This window comes from Otolemur garnettii, unplaced genomic scaffold, assembly GCF_000181295.1.
Source record: "Otolemur garnettii isolate 467f Iridium unplaced genomic scaffold, OtoGar3 scaffold00218, whole genome shotgun sequence".
NCBI classification, from domain to species: domain Eukaryota; kingdom Metazoa; phylum Chordata; class Mammalia; order Primates; family Galagidae; genus Otolemur; species Otolemur garnettii.
The window spans coordinates 176,614-196,559 of NW_003852613.1; the positions used below are offsets into that span (position 1 = coordinate 176,614).

General features: G+C 43.0%; 1 protein-coding gene across 1 annotated transcript in view; it reads left to right on the forward strand.

Moving 5' to 3' along the window:
* Nucleotides 1-19,946, forward strand: part of PI4KA (phosphatidylinositol 4-kinase alpha) — a 153,819-nt gene that overhangs the window by 23,575 nt on the left and 110,298 nt on the right. The window contains exons 2-7 of the mRNA XM_012812667.2: nucleotides 7,128-7,244; nucleotides 8,950-9,043; nucleotides 13,211-13,299; nucleotides 16,745-16,817; nucleotides 17,448-17,707; nucleotides 18,233-18,299. Coding sequence (XP_012668121.2) covers nucleotides 7,128-7,244; nucleotides 8,950-9,043; nucleotides 13,211-13,299; nucleotides 16,745-16,817; nucleotides 17,448-17,707; nucleotides 18,233-18,299 — 700 coding nt within the window. The remainder of the gene's footprint in view (nucleotides 1-7,127; nucleotides 7,245-8,949; nucleotides 9,044-13,210; nucleotides 13,300-16,744; nucleotides 16,818-17,447; nucleotides 17,708-18,232; nucleotides 18,300-19,946) is intronic.

Genomic DNA, 19,946 nt, shown 5'->3' on the forward strand with positions numbered 1-19,946 from the left:
GCCACCTTAGGTGTACGTGGCTGGCGCCTTAGCCGGTTGAGCTATAGGCGCCGAGCCAAGAATGTATATTCTTTATGTTTGGGATGGAGTGTTCTGTATGTGTTTATCAAGGACTGTCTCATTTAATCCCTTATATCTTTGTTTAATTTCTGTTTAGAGGATCTGTCCAGCTCTGTAAGAGGAGTATTAAAGTCCCCTGTTGTTATGGTATTATAGGATATCATTTTGCTCAGACTGAGTAATGTCTGTTTCAAGAATCTGGGAGCATTTAAATTGGGTGCATAAATATTTAGAATTGAAATATCTTCTTGTTGTATTTTTCCCTTGACCAATATAAAGTGACCATCTTTGTCTTTTTTTATTTTAGTTGCTTTCAATCCACATGTATCTGAAAATAAGATTGCAACTCATCTTTTCTTCTGAATTCTGTTTGCCTGAAAAATTGTCTTCCAACCCTTAACTTGGAGTTTTAATTTATCTTTTGAAGGTAGGTGTGTTTCCTGCCAGACAGCAAATGGATGGCTTGTGTTTTTTAATCCACTCAGCCAATCTATGCCTCTTTAGTGGGGACCATTAACATTTATTGAGATAATTGATAGTGTGGTAGTGTTCTATTCATCTTACTTTGTGAGAGTCCATTGCTTAGTTTTGTCTTTTGCATCATTGTGGAAGTTATGTTCTGTCCTTTAATTTCTGAGTTCTTAATTTGCTATTGATTCATTGTGATAGTCACTGTATAAAACGGGTTGAAGTATTTCCTGTAGAGCTGATGTTGCTGTGGCAAATTTCCTCAATATTTGTATATCAGTAAATGATTTGATTTCTCTGTCAATTTTAAAGCTTAGCTTAGCAGGATATAGAATTCTGGGCTGGAAATTGTTGTGTTTAAGTAGATTAAAGGTAGACGACCATTGTCTTCTGGCTTGGAAAGTTTCATTGGAGAAGTCTGCAGTCACTCAGATGGATTTGCCCCTGTAGGTCAACTGGCGCTTATTCCTGGTAGTTTGGAGAATCTTTTCTTTTGTCTTGACTTTGGACAGGTTCATCACAGTGTGTCTTGGAGAAGCTCGGTTAGAGTTGAGGTGACCTGGGATCCACTATCCCTCTGAAAGGAGTGTGTTAGAGTCTTTGGTGATGTTTGGGAAATTTTCATTTTTAATATTCTCTAGTATGGCTTCCATTCCCCTGGGGCATTCTTCTTTACCTTCTGGGATACCTATAACTTGTATGTTTGAACGCTTCATATTGTCCCATAATTCTGTCAGTGAACATTCTGCTTTCTCTCTCTTCTTTTCTGCCTCTTTAACCATCTGAGATAGCTCAAGAGTTTTGTTGTCTACCTCTGAAATTCTTTCTTCTGCATGGTCTAATCCGTTGTTAATACTTTCTATTGCATGTTTAAGTTCCTTAATTGATTGCTTCAGTTCCTTCAGCTCTGCTGTAGCCTTTCTATATTCTTCATATCATTCATCTCTTATTGGATTCTGTTTTTGGATTTCCTTTTGGTTATTTTCCATTTTATCAGTGTTTTCCTTCATTGTTTCCATCATTTCCTTCATTGTTTTCATCATCTGTATTGTAAATTCCTTTTCTGTCTTTTTTTTAATAATTATTTTTTATTAAATCATAACTTTGTACATTGGTGCATTTATGGGGTTCAGGGTACTGCTTCGATATACAATGTGAAATGTTTACATTGAACCAAGTAACACATCCATCACAATTCCCTTTCTGTCATTTGTACATTTCTTTATAGGTGGAATCCTCTGCAGTGGCTACCTCACGGTCCCTTGGGCCAGGGGATTACTCTGGACTGGTTTTTCATGTTCCCAGGTTTTTTCTGCTGATTCTTTCTCATGAGTGATTTATCTGCCGCCTTGCCCTAATTTTCCTTTCACTTCCTCTTGCTCTTTAAGTTACTGTGCCTCTGGACTAGGGTTTCAATGAGTCCTTTTTGTACAGGACCAGAAGGATGAGAAGATTGACAAGCAGGAAGAGAAAAAAGAAAGAAAAGAAAAAAGAGAAAAGAGAGGAGATGGGTAAAAGGGAATATTAACAAAAAGAAGAGAGGCACAGAAAGAGGGAGACAGTAGCAATATAGGTATATAGTAGGGTACTTTGACCCAACCTTAAAAACCCCCAACCTCTGAGGGTGCTGGGTTGGGTTGTTCCTTTGAGGTCAGCAGCTCTTTGCTAGCCTGTTTGGACACAGTACCCCAGCTCCACCAAGTAGAGAGGAAAGACCAAAATGCTATAAATCAAACCAAAACAAGCAAACAGAAAACTTTATGGGATAAAATTGGGCAAAAACCCAAATAATAGGGGTAGAAACACTAGCAGAAATGAAGTTGTAATTGTTAAAAAAAAATGGCAACAATGGAAAATTATAATTAAACTAGAAAAATGAAGAAAGAAAAATCTATAGGAAGAATGTTGAAATTAAAAAACAAAACAAAACCCAAACAAACAACCCCCCCAACCCAAAGCAGTATATTTATCTTGCTGAATATTGTCAGAGCAACAGGTGATCTTCTGGGGTATAAGATGTTAATCACAATGCTGATGTGGCTGTACGAGTTGGAGACTGGAGGCCTCTGCTGATTTCTCAAACCATGCAGGGTGGAGAGCCTAAATCTCACCTCAGCCCACTTGAAAGGCACTTTAAACTGCCAACCTGGGCTAAGCAAAAGCTTTCCTGGGAAAGCACCTGTGGCTGGGATCACTCCTGAAGCGGCTTTCCACTTACTCAGTGTGCCAAAACCAATCTCACACTATGCCCCTGAAGGGCAAGGCTGTAAGGCGTCTCAGTCCCTTCCTTTAGGCTCAGTCACTAGATTAATAGGTCCTGCTTGATTCTTGCTCTGCGACCCTGAGGGCAGAACTTGCTGGGGCATTTCTTCCACTTTGGCTCCGTCTGGCTCAGCGGCTCAGTCTGGGGCCCTAGACAATGCTTAAAGTCCTCCGCTCTCTTGCCCAAGTTCTCCCAAGGTAGTTAAATTGAGTGCCAAGTCCAAAAAAAAACCCCAAACAGCTCACGGGTGAGGCCTTTCCAGTTTGCAATCTCACTGCTGCTGAATTTACATCTGCCAGCGGGATTAGACCCAACAAACACATGCAAACACTTGCCAGTTCTCCACTGCTTTTGTTCTCCTTACAGGGTTCAGAAGTCCCTTGCTGGTTCCCTGTGTCTCTGAAGGTACGTTTCTGGGCAGATTCCACCGGCCAGAGATGCCTAAAGTCTCCTCTCCCCAGACTCACCGTGCCCAGTTGCAAGGAAGCTGTTACTCGGCCACCATCTTGCTCCTCATAAAGCACTTTTTTATTGAAGGAGCATTAAACCAGAAACAGATATGCATCATGGGTGATTTGCTAAGAGATTGGAAAAACAGAAATAAACTAATAAGCAGATGCAGCCCGTTACACACATTTTCAACATAATCAGTAGTTTTGAGTCTAAGAGGAATCGATGGCACCATTTATCACACATAGTTGATGCCAGCTTTACCTGGTAATTGGGGTGACCATCTGTAATAGCTAATTGGCTTTGTCCAGAGAATAAACAAACTTATCTTTATGACTGGCAGTTGTTTTGTACCTTGGAGCTAGGCACCTGTGGAAGTTCGGCTCCTACCCTCCCATAGAAACTGGGAGATAGGGATGCTATTTTCATCTCTCTGTTTACATTCCAAAGAGGTAGCTCCCAGGTCCTTGGGGATGACATTCCTGGTGTGATTTAAAGCTGACAAAGGTCTATCTAGTCTTTAAAAGGACCATATATATTTAAAAGAAGAGGAAAGTGCTTGCAGTTACAAATTTTTAAAGAAGGAGAGAAGTCTATAGCTCAACCAGCTAAGGCGCCAGCCACGTACACCTAAGGTGGCGGGTTTGAATCCCCAGCCCGGACCCGCCAAACAACAATGATGGCTGCAACCAAAAAATAGCTGGGCATTGTGGCGGGCGCCTGTGGTCCCAGCTACTTCGGAGGCGGAGGCAGGAGACTCGCTTGAGCCCAGGAGTTGGAGGTTGCTGTGAGCTGTAATGCCACGGCACTCTACCCAGGGGGACAGTTTGAGGCTCTGTCTCAAAAAAAAAAAAAAAAAAAAAAAAAGAAGGAGAGAAGTGACTTCTGTTTTCAACTGGGAGGATTAAAACTTTTATTTTAAATTTGTATTTGTTGTCATGCGATTACCTCTCTGATGTTTGTCTGGTTTTCTTTCCTACTTCAGGTATGATTCCAAAAGCCATGTGCATTTCACTCAGCTAAAAGCTGTCAGCATTAGATTTCGTTATACATGACAGAAAAAGCACTGTCTTTAACCTGCTCCCAGAGAAACCTCTAAGGACAGAGAAAAGGACTGAGAGCAAAAATACTTAATATGTTAAGTGCGTATGTGTTTGGCATTTGAATATTGCCAATATTTGAATATTGATGAGTTTTTTTGTGTGTGTACAATTACATCCCTCTTATGTTTAAAAATGATGTGCTAGTGGTGGCAGGATTGGGCCTCTGTGCTGTCTTCCAAAACGCTAGCTTTGCCTGCCAGCTGTGTGGTGTGCTATCTTTGCGTTAAAGCCGGGTGTTGATAGTAGGGCACAGGACAGGGCAAAGTGCATAAACTTTGATAGGGCTCCAGATTCTTCCTGCTGGTTTGATGTTGACTCATTAATCAGTGTTCTGACTCCTTCTGTTGTGATTCCACCTTCTGTTGATTTCCTGTTTCCAGACAGACTTCACTCTTCCTAGTGAGATGTGGTGTGATCACTGGTGAATGTCCTTGTGGCTGTAGGGGCTAGAGTCTTTGAAATCATCACTGTTGTGATCAGTCAGCAGATCTCTGTATTTTGTTTTCCCTTCTGGAGGAACACAAGGAGAGGAAGAGTGGGAATTTAGCATTTCTGGTTTTTTTTTGTCTGTTGTCTTATGCTCTTTTGTCTAAGCATTTAATCATAAAAACATGGATTTTCCTCCCAAGTGTATATATTTTAACTTACTAATGTTTTTCCTGATTACGAAAGTAATGTATTCTTATGAAACACATTTTGGGAAGCATTTTGTAAAAAGTAAAAATCATCTGCCTGTATTACTAGGTTGAACTTTATGAAACATTGTTCCTGTAGGTAAAAGTGGTTGAATTTCAGCAGTTTCATGGTTGAACCTAATCCATAGGTTTGGAAAAGCTTGTTGCTTGGTTGGTGCTGCCCTTGGGATGAAAAAAGAATTTATCTAGGCCAAGATTAGAATATAAAGGATAAATTTATTTTTATGTTAGAGGGAAGAGAGTGGTGGTGGGTATGAGAGTGGAACAAGTTGAAGGCGGGGCATGCAAAGAAAGGAAGGGTGCTTGCTTGGAGGTCAGGGGGATGGCTGAATTTAAGAGGGAAAAGATAATCGCAGCGCAGTTCACAGGTGTTGTGAATCTGAATGCTGTGCGTGTTTTTTCCTCGGGCAAGGTTGAAGACAAACCTTTTCCCCGGTGTTCCTAATCCTGAAACCTGGTTGTTCGTATTCGATTGTTCGTCTATCTGGGACACTCTGGAATCACTTGAGGCTTAAAGGAACATTTAAAAGACAAAGGAGCTGGGGAAATGCAAGGAGAAAGAATTCACATTTCTTTTTGGTCTGTTGGGTTCCTCATGGGTTTGTGAAAACAGAAATCCGCAGAGGTAGGGCAGGAGCTGCCAGCAAGAGAAAGAGAACAGGCAGAGAGATTTTAGTCCTTACTGAGTTACTGAGTTAGTAATTTTTTTTTATTATTTCACTATAAACGTGACCATCCTTACTTACACTAATATTTCACCAAGTGGCTGAATCCTTATTTATGTTCCTAACACTGAATATTTAGATTGTTTCCAGTTTTTAATTTATATATACAACGTAGTGATGAACATATTTATATATAATCTTTACCTGAGTTCCAATTATTTGTTTACATTTATTCCTAGAAGACAAATCGCTCTTCAGGTTAGAAGGTGCTTTTCTTTCACTGCTGTGCTGTCCCTTTATATTTGCCCTTTCAAAATCCAAGCAAACAAAAGCAATTTGCTTTCTTTAAAAAAATTACAGTGGTAATTCATTGATGCATTTTAAGGGTAAATTTCAAACAATACACTTGATTTCTAACCACCACCACCACCACCAGCCCCCCGAGAACATGAGTATGTGACTTGTCATCTGTGTATAGCATAGCCGCAAGGTTAGGCTGGTGTTTCTGGTGGCTTTGCTCAGTGCTCTTGGGGCAGAGTTTCCAGATTGGCACCAACTGCTCATACTAAATCCAGATTTTCATTTCTTTCAAAGCAGATATTTGCTGTTGGTTTGTTTTGAAGATAATCCTAATTTTCCCAGTTCTTCAGTGAAGTGCTGACTTCCTGCTTTGAATTCTGCTAGCCCTCTGCTAGCCACTGTTCATAGTGTATCTAGTAATGCTAAACACTGACTTTTAAGCCTTACTACGTACTTTACTAACTCCCAACTGCTTTATACACCTTTGATTTTTATTTGTTTATTTATTTTGAGACAGAGCCTCAAGCTGTCCCCCTGAGTAGAGTGCCGTGGCATTACAGCTCACAGCAACCTCCAACTCCTGGACTCAAGCGATTCTCCTGCCTCCGCCTCCCAAGTAGCTGGGACCACAGGCGCCCGCCACAACGCCCGGCTATTTTTTGGTTGCAGCCGTCGTTGTTTTGGCAGGTCTGGGCTGGGGATTTGAACCCACCACCTTAGGTGTACGTGGCTGGCACCTTAGCCGGTTGCGCCATAGGCGCCAAGCCACACCTTTGATTTTTAAAAGAGCCCTCAGGGGAAGCATTGTTACTGCCTGTTGGTTTGGGTAACCTGCTCACAGCTCCCCACTGTCCTGATACCAAAACCTGTGCTTTCACCACTGTGGCCTTACTTGCTCTGAATACATCATTTTACCCGTCAGCTCATATTCCTAAGTGTATGTTTTGGAAACCTGTGCACAATCATTTCAGCAGCCAGAGATGTCCTTTTTATGATTTTTGAACTGAAGAAAAAGTGACTTCCTGGTTAGATGGACTCACTGCGCTATTATGGTACTGGTTCATTTGAATCTGGCTTTCTGTTTTTTGAAACTATGTGGGTGTTTTTTGGTCTTGTTTTCTAGGTCCAAAAGCTGCTTTGCATGTGCCCAGTGGATTTCCATGGGATCTTCCAGTTAGATGAGAGACGGAGGGATGCAGTAATCGCGTTGGGCATTTTTCTCATTGAATCTGATCTTCAGGTAAGTTTTCACCAAATTAAAAGTTTCTGCCGTGTAAAAGAGGGTACAATGAGAATTTTATTGTGTATCTGCTTATGGTTACCTAAAACATTAGTAGAAATAATAAATCTGAACCTAATCAAAGTGGTGAAGGAGGATAAGATAGGGTGGATGCAACAGGTGGGAACGAGACCTCTTAATATACCCTCATAAGAAATTTAGGTTTTTTGAACTGTGTCACTGTATTATGTTTTTTAAAAAAATAAAGCAGGTTTGGTCTTTTCTTCTTTCGCCAGAAACTAAATTAAAATGCTTTGAGAAGTAATTATGTGCCCCTCAGAGTAGGCTTGGTTTTCAGCCTCAAGTAAACCGCCAATCAATCATTTTCAAAGTTACAATTTATTTTCTTTCCAGAAGGATAAACGCATTTGAGGTGGTTTTAGTATAAGATCATATTTTTTAAAACTGTAATACATAAAAATTAAGTTTTAGAGTACATGCTGGTATACCTTTTATTAGGGATTTAAAAACTTAACATCGCCAGACATGGTGGTTCAGACCTATAATCTAGCATTTTGGGAGGCTGAGACTGGAGGATCACTCCTTGAAGTCAGCAGTTTGAAACTAGCTCAGGCAATGTACCAAGACCCTATCCCTAAAAAAAAAAAAAAAAGAAAGAAAGAAAAAAAAAATAGTTAGGTGTGATGGTGTTTACCTGTAGTCCCAGCTACTTGGGAGGCTGAGGTAGGAGAGTCACTTTAGCTCAGGAGATTGAATCTGCATTGAGCTGTGATGAGGCCACTGTACTCTAGCTGGAGTGACAAAGCAAGAACCTGTATCAAACCACAACAACAAAGAGGCAGACCCAATGCAGTGGCTCACACCTGTAATCCCAGCACTAGGGAGGCTGAGGCAGGTGGATTGCCTAAGCTCACAGGTTGAGACCAGCCTGAGCCAGAGTGAGAGTCCCCCCACCCCGCCCCACCCCCGGCATTGTGGCAGGTGCCTGTAGTCCTAGCTGCTTAGGAGGTTGAGGCAAGAGAATCACTTGAGCCCAAGAGTTTGAGGTTGCTGTGAGCTATGACACCACGGCACTCTACCCAGGATGACAAGGTGAGACTCTGTCTTAAAAAAAAAAAAAAAAAAAGGAAAGAAAGAGGGCAAAGATCATGAGCAACAAAAGAGTGTTAGCCAGTCGAGCAGCTTCTATGTATTGTGAGCTTTTCTCCTGTCCCCATGGGCTCTCTTAACTCTTCTCACTGAAGGAGGTTTTAAGTGTATATAGGCTAGTACTTTTTGGAGAGGCCTGCACAGGGGTGCAGCTCCCAGAGGAGGCCTGAGCAAACTGGTCCCTTACCAGAAGTTGGTGCAGGTTGATATTATAGCCTCTAGACCAGGCGTCCTCAAACTATAGCCCACCGACCACATGTGACCCGCCTAGGCCATTTATTTGGCCTACCAGGTGTTTTTGCCGCCACTGTCTGTCCTGCTTAGCAGCCGACTCATCCCGGGGCCTGCAGTCCAGCCCTCCAATGGTCTAAGGGACAGTGAACTGGCCCCCTGTTTAAAAAGTTTGAGGACCCCTGCTCTAGACCATGTGGAAATGGGAAGGGAGTGATGCCTTGTGAACATGGTTATGGTTTGCTTTGGGTTTATTCTGGGATAGAAAGCTACCAGTCACTTATCTTATGAAATGTGATGTATTTTTTTTTTTTTTTTTTTAAAGCACAAAGACTCTGTGGTTCCTTACCTTCTTCGACTCCTCAAAGGTCTTCCAAAAGTGTATTGGGTAGAAGAAAGCACAGCTCGGAAAGGCAGAGGTAATTTTGTATAATGTTTTCCCCGAATGCAAGGAAAGATATGTATGTTCAGTGTCTGTAAGGATCAAGTATTTATTCATACTGACACATTAATTAGGATGCTTCTACCCTATAGTCCCAGCTACTTGGGAGGCTGAGGCAGGAGGGTCACTTGAGCCCAGTAGTTTGAGCACAGCACTCTACTCAGAGCAACAGAATGAGACTGTCTCAAAAAAAAAAACACACACACACAAAAAAAAACCCAAAAAAGCATGCTTCTAGCTGGCCCTTTCCTGGCCTTGGAACAACTAACCGCCTGGAGCAATGTAGCCTGAGCTTGCTACTGTTGTCAGAGAGAACAAGAACTTTAAGAAATTAGGCCCTGGCTCGGCGCCGCCTATAGCTCAACCGGCTAAGGCGCCAGCCACGTACACTTAAGGTGGCGGGTTCGAATCCCCAGCCTGGACCCGCCAAACAACAATGATGGCTGCAACCAAAAAATAGCCGGGCGTTGTGGCGGGCGCCTGTGGTCCCAGCTACTTGGGAGGCGGAGGCAGGAGACTCGCTTGAGCCCAGGAGTTGGAGGTTGCTGTGAGCTGTAATGCCACGGCACTCTGCCCAGGGGGACAGCTTGAGGCTCTGTCTCAGGAAAAAAAAAAAAAAAGAAATTAGGCCCTTTTTTCATGTCTTCTTGGCCAGAATTGGGTCACCTACCCATGACCAAACCAGTCATTATTACCTTAGATTAATAGGCTCACTCCTGGAGTGAGGTCATTTCTCCAGATTACATAGCTGCTGCTTAAAACAGGTGAGAAAGATGCTGGAGACTCAGCCAGCTCACTGTGACTAAGTTTTAGTTAAACTTTCCATCTTTGTAAATGGAATAACTTTATGTGTATTTCTTTTAAACTTGTATTTAATTTAACTTAATGAGTTATTTTAGAGGCGGAGTCTTGGCCATGTTGCCCAGGCTGTGTATTTTATTTTCTCTTTGGTGTCAAGGAAATGTTAGTCTTTGCCTCTCCTTCCCTCCACTGCCCTTCTTCCCCTTCTTCCCAATTTGCCTTCTTTCTCTCCCTTTCAAAATATTTACATAGGTCCACTGTGTACCAAGCACAGTACCAAACACTTGGACTGCTGATGTTCTTGTATACTGATCTCCCAGGGCACCGAAATCAGTTCAGATGTCTAACAGTTTTAGGATTCATGACCCACAAGATCAAAGGTTTTTTTTTTTTTTTTTGAGACAGAATCTGACTTTGTCGCCCTCAGTAGAGTGCTGTGACATCACAGCTCACAGTAACCTCAAACTCTTGGGCTCTCTTGCCTCAGCCTCCCAAGTAGCTGGGATTACAGGCGCTACCACAATGCCCAGCTATTTTTTGTTGTTGTTGTTGCAGTTGTCATCGTTTAGCAGGCCGAGGGTGGGTTTGAACCCACCTGCTTCGGTGTATGTGGCCGTCACTGTAACCACTGTGCTATGGGTGCCAAGCTGAGGTCAAAGTTTTTTTTGTAATTTATGTCTCTGAGGCCTCAGGCCCTCCCTTGGATATAGCTGGAGGTGGGTACATGTAAAGAAGACCCTTGTCTTTTTTGTTGGTAGCATGGCCCTCATTTGTTAGGTGGGCTCAGTCTGCTAAACATAGGTTTTGTTGTTCTCGTTCATATTCTGCTTGTGCATATATTACTGTTGACCTTTGGGTGACATACGATGCCTGAGAGATCCCACATGATACCTGTGTCTTGCAATCTAGAGGACTACAAATCAGATAGGTCCTTGTTACTGGACATCAAACATCTGTGTCTACCCCTGTGTTTTCTACCTTTGGGGAGAAGTATGTCAGCCAGCGTTAATGCTATTATCTTTCTTTTTTTTTTTTTAATTTTAAAACAAGATCAATTCTATGTATGTGGATTCATATTGGAATGAATTTCAGTATTATTTGAAACATCCCATGTTTTCCATTATTGGGTAGCAATTTACTTTTTAAAAAAAATTAAGGCATCATTTGTGGTTTTAAACTCTAGAGCAGTGGTTCTCAACCTGTGGGTTACAACCCCTTTTAACTGTATTAAAGGTTGGCCGCTTTAGGAAGGTTGAGAACCACTACTCTAGAGAAATAGTTCTTCAGGGGTAATCCCTGGACCAGCAGCATCTAGTCACCCAAGAACTTGTCAGAAATACAAATAATCAGTCCACACGTCAGAACCACTGAACTAGAAAATCTGTATTTTAACAAGCCCTCCAGGTAATTCTGATGTACCTCAATTTTGAGCTTGACCTAGAACAACATTTTAAAATTACAAGCCCAAGAGTAGAAATGTAACCATCTTCTGTCAGGTATTATGATGTCCCTAAATAGTGGATAGTCTTACGTTCTTGATTCTACATTCAGTATTCAAACTTGATTACATGTGTAATTGGGATTGAACCAGACAGCAGTGCTTCCAACATTAAAGGTGTCCCGATAGCTGTGCTTCTGTGTTTTGGTCTGTAAGGTACAGCATTCCCTCCCGCCCTTGAGGGCCATGTACCTCAGAACCTCCCTGTTAGGAAGCTTAGCAATGGAAGAAGTGCAAGTTGGAAAGGTTATAGGGAATAGAGCAAATCTCTGAAAGCTCTTACTAGGAATTTTTCCATTTGACACAAGAAAACACTTTATTCAATTTAAAGTAGTGGTTCAGACAGAATGGACCTAAGGAAAGGAAAAAAACAAGTAATAAGTATTTGACAGCTCCCGTGTGAACTATCACTTACACTCTATCGAGAGTGATTTCTCACTTTTATTTAGGCAGGGAATAAAAAAAAATGGAATCAGTCATGTTGAGAGACTCTGTAACCTCAAACTATAAATTGTCTCAGGAAACGTTTAAGTTAACATAAGTATGTGAGTTTATTGAACCAAAAGGTTTACTTAAAAGAAAGGTGGGGTGGCTAGGTGTGGTGGCTCATGTTTGTAATCCCAGCACTCTGGGAAATCAAGGCAGGTGGATTGCCTGAGCTCAGGAGTTTGAGACCAGCCTGAGCAAAAGTGAAATTCAGGCTTTAAAAAACTACCTGAGCACTGTGGTAGGTGCCTATGGTCCCAGCTACTTGGGAGGCTGAGGTAAGGGGGTCACTTAAGCCCAAGAGGTTGTTTTTTGTTTTGTTTTGTTTTTTAGACAGTCTCATTATATGGCACTCAGTAGAGTGCTGTGGCGTCACAGCTCACAGCAACCTCAAACTCCTGGGCTTAAGCAATTCTCTTGCCTTAGCCTCCCAGTAGCTGGGACTACAGTTGCCCACCGTAACACACGGCTATTTTTTGTTGTAGTTGTCATTGTTGGGCTGGGTTTGAACCTGCCAGCCTTGGTGTACGGGGCTGGCGCTGTAACCTCTGTGCTATGGGCGCTGAGCTGAGCCCAAGAGTTTGAGGTTGCTGTGAGCTATAATGCCATGGCACTCTAGCCAGGGCAACAAAATGAGACTCTGTCTCAAAAAAAAAAAAAAAGGTGGGTATTTCTCAGCAAACGTACTAAACTCATCTCACTGAGACTCACCTCAGTGGCAGGCCCTTTGAGAGAAGAAGTATACTGAATTGGGTGACCAGGCTTCTCATTTCTTTTCTTTTTTTTTTGTTTTGAGACAGAATCTCACTATATTGCCCTCAGTAAAGTGCGATGGCATCATAGCTCACAGCAAACTCAAACGGTTGGGCTCAAGCGATTGTCCTGCCTCAGTCTCCCAAGTGGCTGGGACTACAGGTGCCTGCCACAGCACCTGGCTATTTTTTTGTTGTAGTTGTCATTGTTTTTTTTTTTTAAAGAGAGACAGAGTCTCCCTTTGTCGCCCTTGGTAGAGTACTGTGGAGTCACAGTTCACAGCAACCTTCAACTCTTGGGCTTAGATGATTCTCTTGCCTCAGCCTTCTGAGTAGCTGGGAATAGAGGCTCCTGCCAAAACACCTGGCTATTTTTTTTGTTGTTGTAGTTTGGCCAACCCTCCACACTCCATATATGGGGCCGGTGCCTACTCACTGAGCTACAGGCACTGCCCCAGTGTAGTTGTCATTGTTGTTTGGCAGGCCCAGGCTGGATTCAAACCCCCCAGGTCCAGTGTATGTGGCTGGCGTCCTAGTTGCTGAGCTGTAGTCTCTGAGCCAGTCTTCTCATTTCTAATGATGTGGTTTGTATCTTCACGTCTTTTAGGTGCCCTCCCAGTTGCAGAGAGCTTTAGCTTCTGCTTGGTAACTTTGCTGTCTGATGTGGCTTATAGAGATCCTTCACTTAGGGACGAGGTAAGCATGCAGTGACTGGCTGTGCATTTCTGTTAGATGGAACGAGTCTCAAAGGGATGAAAAGAGTTTTAAAAAATAGCTGAAGTGTGATTGGACTGTTTTTGTTGATTTATTTCATACTATTAATAGCAGAGTTAAGAAATGTTGAATAATATTTATAGTACTTTTCACCTTATAGTGCTCTTTGGGATCTCTCGAGTCTTACATCATTCAACTTTTCCAAAAGCTCTGTGACATAGGCAGAAAAAGGCAGAGGCTCATTTTTCTTAATCTAGCTTAGGGGTTGAAGTCATTAGTGGAAGAGAATTTTCTGGGTAACAGAAGCTTTTACCTTTAAGTCCCCAGTCTGTTTTAGATTTCATTAACTAATTTTGATTAATTAATTACTTTTCTGAGATAGAGTCTCACTGTGTCACCTCAGTAGGGTACCGTAGCATCACAGTTCATAGCAACCTCAAACTTGGGCTTAAGTGATTCTCGTGCCTCAGCCTCCCACGTAGCTGAGACTATAGGCGCCTGCCATAGCACTCAGCTATTTTTTTGTTGTAGTTGTTGTTTAGTAGGCCCAGGCTGGGTTGTATGTGACTGGTGCCCTAACCACTGGGCTATGGGCACTGAGCCCTAATTTTAGTTTTATTAGAAATGCTACTAACACATATTTCATGCTTCCTTCTTTTTTTCCCCCATGCTTTCTCCTTTTTTAAACAAAGAATACAATTGTGATGTAAAATTTTTCTTGATCAGATTAATAATTTAGAACATCAGTTTTTAGGCTGGGCATGGTGGCCCACACCTATAATCCTAGCCCTCTAGGATGCCAAGGCGGGTGGATTGCCTGAGCTCACAGGTTTGAGACCAGCCTGAGCAAGAGCAAGACTTGGCCTCTAAAAATTAGACAGGTGTTGTGGCTAGTGCCTATAGTCCCAGCTACTTGAGAGGCTGAGGCAAGAGGATTACTTGAACCCCAGAGTTTGAGGTTGCTGTGAGCTGTGATGCCACTGCACTGTATCCAGGGTGACAGAGTGAGACTCTGTCTCAAAAAAAAGAACATCAGTTTTGTGTGTGTGTGTGTTTTTTTTTTTTTTGAGGCGGGGGACAGAGCCTCAAGCTATCCCCCTGGGTAAAGTGCTGTGGCATCACAGCTCACAGCAACCTCCAACTCCTGGGCTCAAGTAAGTCTCCTGCCTCAGCCTCCCAAGTAGCTGGGACCACAGGCGCCCACCACAATGCCCGGCTATTTTTTGGTTGCAGCCATCATTGTTGTTTTTGGCGGGCCTAGGCTGGAGTCAAACCCGCCACTTTAGGTGTATGTGGCTGGTGCCTTAGCCACTTGAGCCACAGGCGCCGAGCCAGAACATCAGTTTTTATATGCCACTATTCTTAGGCTCTGCCATGGAGGGCCTGTTTGTCTGCATACCAGATTTTCCCAGCTAGAGATGCTTTTTGAATTCTCTCTAATTTAGGTTCTTTGTTTATTTGTAGGTTGGCTAAAGAGATGACTAGATAAGTTAGGGTTATGTGTTTTTGTTTGAAAGGAGACATTAAGGACTTTTCTGTGAATAAAATTTATTTAAAATAAAGAAGAGGTGGCACCTGTGACTCAGTGAGTAGGGCACTGGCTCCATATAACGAGGGTGGTGGGTTCAAACCCAGCCCCGGCCAAACTGCAACAATAAAAAATAGCCGGGTGTTGTGGTGAGCGCCTGTAGTCCCAGCTACTTGGGAGGCTGAGGCAAGAGAATCGCCTGAGCCCAGGAGTTGGAGGTTGCTGTGAGCTGTGTGATGCCACAGCATTCTACCAAGGGCAATAAAGTGAGACTCTGTCTCTAAAAAAAATAAAATAAAATAAAGAAGAGCTGGGCACAGGAGCTCACGCCTGTAATCCCAGTACTGTGGGAAGAGGGAGAATTGCTTGAGCTCAGGAGTACAAGACTTGTCGGAGGGAGAGTGAGACCCCAACTCATAAAAAAATGAAAAAAGGGTGGTGTCTATGGCTTAAGGAGTAGGGCGCTGGCCCCATATAACAAAGGTGGTGGGTTCAAACCCAGCCCTGGCCAAAAAATCTGTAGAAAAAGAAAAATACCCAGCTGGGCGCTGCAGTGATTACCTGTAATCCCAGTGGCTTCTGGAGGGCTGAGGCAGCGGGATGCCCACAGCCCAAGTCTGAGGTTGCAGTGAGCTATGACGCCATTGCACTCTGCGTAGGGCATAGGGTGGGACTCCGTCTTAACAACAACAACAAAAGTAAAAATAAGCAAGGAAAAACAAAAAAAGAAAGTGCTGAAGATAATATTTTATTACGTAAAATGGAAAAAGTATTGCTTTTCAGCCTTTCCTAGGTTATTCAGCATTATTCAACAATAGGAAAATGTACAACTTGGTTATGAACAGGTCACATCAGACCAACTTCATTTTCTTGGCCTGGGTTTTATGAGGCAGGTAGTTGAGAGAAAGGAGGAGGATGTAGTCAAGTTGATCTCCATGAAGGTACTGGCACCTCTTCTGATATCTTAGACCAATTCTGTAGGCTGGGTGCCAAAAAGTTCTGGGGTTTGCAGAACTGCCTGAAGGACCCTTGCAGAGGGGGATGGGTGAGCCTCCAGTGGCTTCCTGTGGCTGGAGCAAAGCAAGCTGGTTCTGTGAATGAAGATGACCTGAGAAAGTAGGAGGAGTTCACCTGTGGAAGGCACAAAGCTGGGGATGGAAGACCAGTACAGTGAGCTAAAGCTAACAGCACAAGCATCTGTAGGGATAAGTGAAAAGTAAAACAGGCCAACTGCATAGGTAGAGGTGGCATGCCTATCCAGTAGAACCTCTGTAAGTTGACAACTCAAGGAAATGTAACAAAGTGTTCAACATAAGGAACAGGGCCTATATGGATACATGTCCAGTCTGTGAAAATTAGGTCAGCTTAAGGTGGCAATGTAGGAAGGCGGTCAGCTATGGAGGTTCTACTGTACTTACAAGTATAGACTCTTGTTATGTTTGGAGGCTACTCTGGGTAAGCTCCAGGTCTGAGCGCCATGCTTCCAGACAGTTGTAGACAGACTAGATTACAATAAAATCAGAGGCAGGCAGTCAGCATCGTAAAGGACTCGTGATCATAAGGAATAAGTTTGAAAAGAACTAAGGGTATTTAGCTATGAAAAGAGAAGATTTGGGGCCTATGATCTGTTTATAGAATGTGGAGGAAAAGTAGCCCCAAGGGCCTGTGAGTACAAGTCCAAGGGGGCAGGCAGCATTGGCCCAGTGTTAGGAGGGAACTCCATGTGAGCCCACAGAGAGGGAGGGTTTATGTCCTTGGAAGATCACCTAGTTGGCTACTTGGCACAGCTATTGTGGAGAGATGGATGAGAAATGGGGTTGGTCAAAGTGATGCATTAGTTTTTGGTCTGATTTTGTTTATGTGCTTATTTGTTTGTTTTGTTTTCTTTCACTATCTTAGATTTTAGAAGCACTTTTGCAGGTTTTGCATGTCCTCTTGGGAATGTGCCAGGCCTTGGAGATTCAAGAAAAAGGTACAGTCATAGATCTTTAAGGCCTTTCTTAAAATGGTTTTGTGGATACTGCTTTCCTTGCTTTTCCCCAGTTGTCTTGTCTGTTCTTTGGTCCCTAATGTGTGTCTTATGGGAAAAATCTTCCTGTATTAGGTTGCATTTGCTGTGTGTTAGTGTGCTAAGAGGTCACAGAGGGTCATGAACTCAGTTCTGCTGTGTGAATCCTGGGTGAACTTCACCTTTCTTTACCACTAACGTGTGTAGGTAGTTTAGTTGGCTTCTGAAGGTCATTTCTCCCTTAGTGTAAGCTTACCAATATGACTCTAGAATGTATAAACATGTTAACGAGGGTCCAGCTGCCTAATAACATGACCTTGCTACGGTATTGATTTGGATATGTTGTGAGTAGATTAAGCCCTCCCAAGGAGAGCACCTGGGTGTGATAGAGTCACAGACTGAAATTGTTCATGACAGGTTGAAAATACCACCAATCAGCCCTTGGGGTTGAAGCTATTACTGTGGCCTTTTCTGAACCTTCATGTTTGTTGGTGGGTTGTGGGTTGTGAAATTTTAGCTAGTGTCTAATTTAGTATGGTTGAGTTCTCTCATAGGTGCTTTCTCACTTTCTGACATTCTCGCTTGGTCTTCTAGAATACCTTTGCAAGTATGCCATCCCATGCCTGATAGGAATCTCACGAGCTTTTGGGCGTTACAGCAGCACGGAAGAGTCTCTCCTTTCAAAGCTCTTTCCCAAAGTTGCTCCTCATTCCCTCCGAGCCCCAGAAGAGCTGGAAGGCACCAGACGGCGTTCCTTCAATGACTTCCGCTCCATCCTCCCCAGCAACCTCCTGACCGTCTGTCAGGAGGGCACCCTGAAGAGGAAAGCCAGCAGTGTGTCCAGCATTGCTCAGGTGGGGCTGGGCTCCTGGGGGAGAGCAGAGCAGAATGACCTCCCTACGCAGCGTGTAAAGAAAATCCTCCTTAGGAGGATTGTTTGTGGGGACTTGAGAAACATGGAAGGTTCTTACTAGAATTCTCTTCACTACAAAGACTTGCTTGTCCCTCTTACAGTTGATAAATGATTTTATAGTCACAAACCATGTGTTCCACAGCACTTGTTACCATAGTCTGTTCTGCATGGAAGACAGTTGGTGCCCTGAAGAAGTATATACAGTAATTAATTCCTGGAGAAAAGATAAAAGCACAGAAAACCAAGAACAGTGCAGCTCAGTAGTTAAATATGAAATACATGGCAAGACAGAGAATTTAACATGTAGTAGAAAATGCTGTAGCCGTGATGGGCTTTAGGGAGGAAATGAGGCATGAACCAGGACTTAAAAAGTAGAGACGTAAGGCAGAGACAACCTTGATTAAGACAAATCTGACTGAAGTCTCACTGGTCTTTACTGATCTCTAACTGTGATTGTATGTTCCAGGTCAGCCCTGAGCGTGGCATGCCCCCTCCCAGCTCCCCTGGAGGATCCACCTTTCACTACTTTGAAGGTGGGCGTCATCTCTCTACCAAGAATATTGACCCCGTACTCAGAGTTGGCTCACAGTGACTTCTTGTGATGTTATTAATAAGAATGTTGCTGCTAATTCTCTCCTGTCACAGATCTAGAGTGGCAAGCTTATAGAAAGCATTTATTTTCTGTTTTCATTTAAATTTTTTAAATTTTTCAATTTTTTTTTTTTTTTTTTGAGACAGAGTCTCTTGTCACTCTGGTTAGAGTGCTGTGGTCTTGGCTCAGCGCCTATAGCTCAACTAGCTAAGGCGCCAGCCACGTACACCTAAGGTGGCGGGTTCGAATCCCCAGCCCAGACCTGCCAAAACAACAATGACAGCTGCAACCAAAAAATACCCGGGCGTTGTGGCGGGCGCCTGTGGTCCCAGCTACTTGGGAGGCAGAGGCAGGAGACTCGCTTGAGCCCAGGAGTTGGAGGTTGCTGTGAGCTGTAATGCCACGGCACTCTACCCAGGGGGACAGCTTAATGCTCTGTCCTCAAAAAAAAAAAAAAGAGTGCTGTGGTCTTAAAGTTCACAGCAATGTCAGACTCTTGGGCTCAAGAGATTCTCTTGGCTCAGCCCCCCAAGTAGCTGAAACTATAGGTGCTCACCACTATGCCTAAGTAGTCTTGCTCTTGCTTAGGTTGGTCTAGAACTCCTGAGCTCAAGTGTTCTACCCTACTCAGCCTTCCAGAGTGCTGGAATTACAGGCATGAGCACCGTGCTCAACCAAGTATTTTATGTGCAGAGAAAAGTACAGAAAATAATTTACAGACCCCCCATTCCTGTCATCAGAAATTTTATACATTAATCTGTGAAAGCTGATTCTCAAATAGAAATGCTAGTGGTGGGTACTTTTGAAAAAGCATGTAGATAATATTAAAGAATACAGTACTGCACCTGATTTATAGAACATTCCTGTTCAGAGTACTTTTACACAATTTACTGAATTTGATTCTTGTGCCAAACGCTTGTTAAAATTACCTCTACCTTATCCCTGAGAGAAGTGAGAAGACCTGGGTTAAATGGTAGGAAATGACCTGCCTCATAATGCAGTCTCTCCTCATAATGCATTTTGGAGGATGCTAATTGATGAAAGAGCATGGCTTTAGATGATCTTGAGAAAAGTAAGGAGAATTTTGTAATTAAAAGGGAGGAGTAATATCTGAACACAAGTAAAGGTGAGCAGCTTTGCAAATGGTATCTCTTGGATATATTTTAGAATGTAAAGGCTAAATTTACCCACTCAAACTCTCACCTATCAGAGAGAACTCTTTGTCCCAATATGGAATATTTTCCTCCAGGCTCTAAAAATCCCGTTCCCCCTGCCTGCCCAGGTGTATCTGAGAACAGCCATTGTGTGCTCTTGAAGGCTTGCCTTTCCAATAAGGTGACCAGACTTCTCGATTTCAGCGGGATAGTCCCGACTTTTACAGTTTGTCCCGCGTCCTGCAGTGTTTTAAAGAAGTCCCCATTTTTGGAAAGAATCCAGGACAAGCTAGGGAACAGCATCGGAGAATGGGAAGGGAATATCTATTCCGGTTTTTGGCTGCTGAAAAGGTTAATGTAACTCCATTTGGGAATGAAGAGGTTAATGTAACCTCATTTGGAAATGAAAAGGCTAATGTAAACTCCCTACTCCC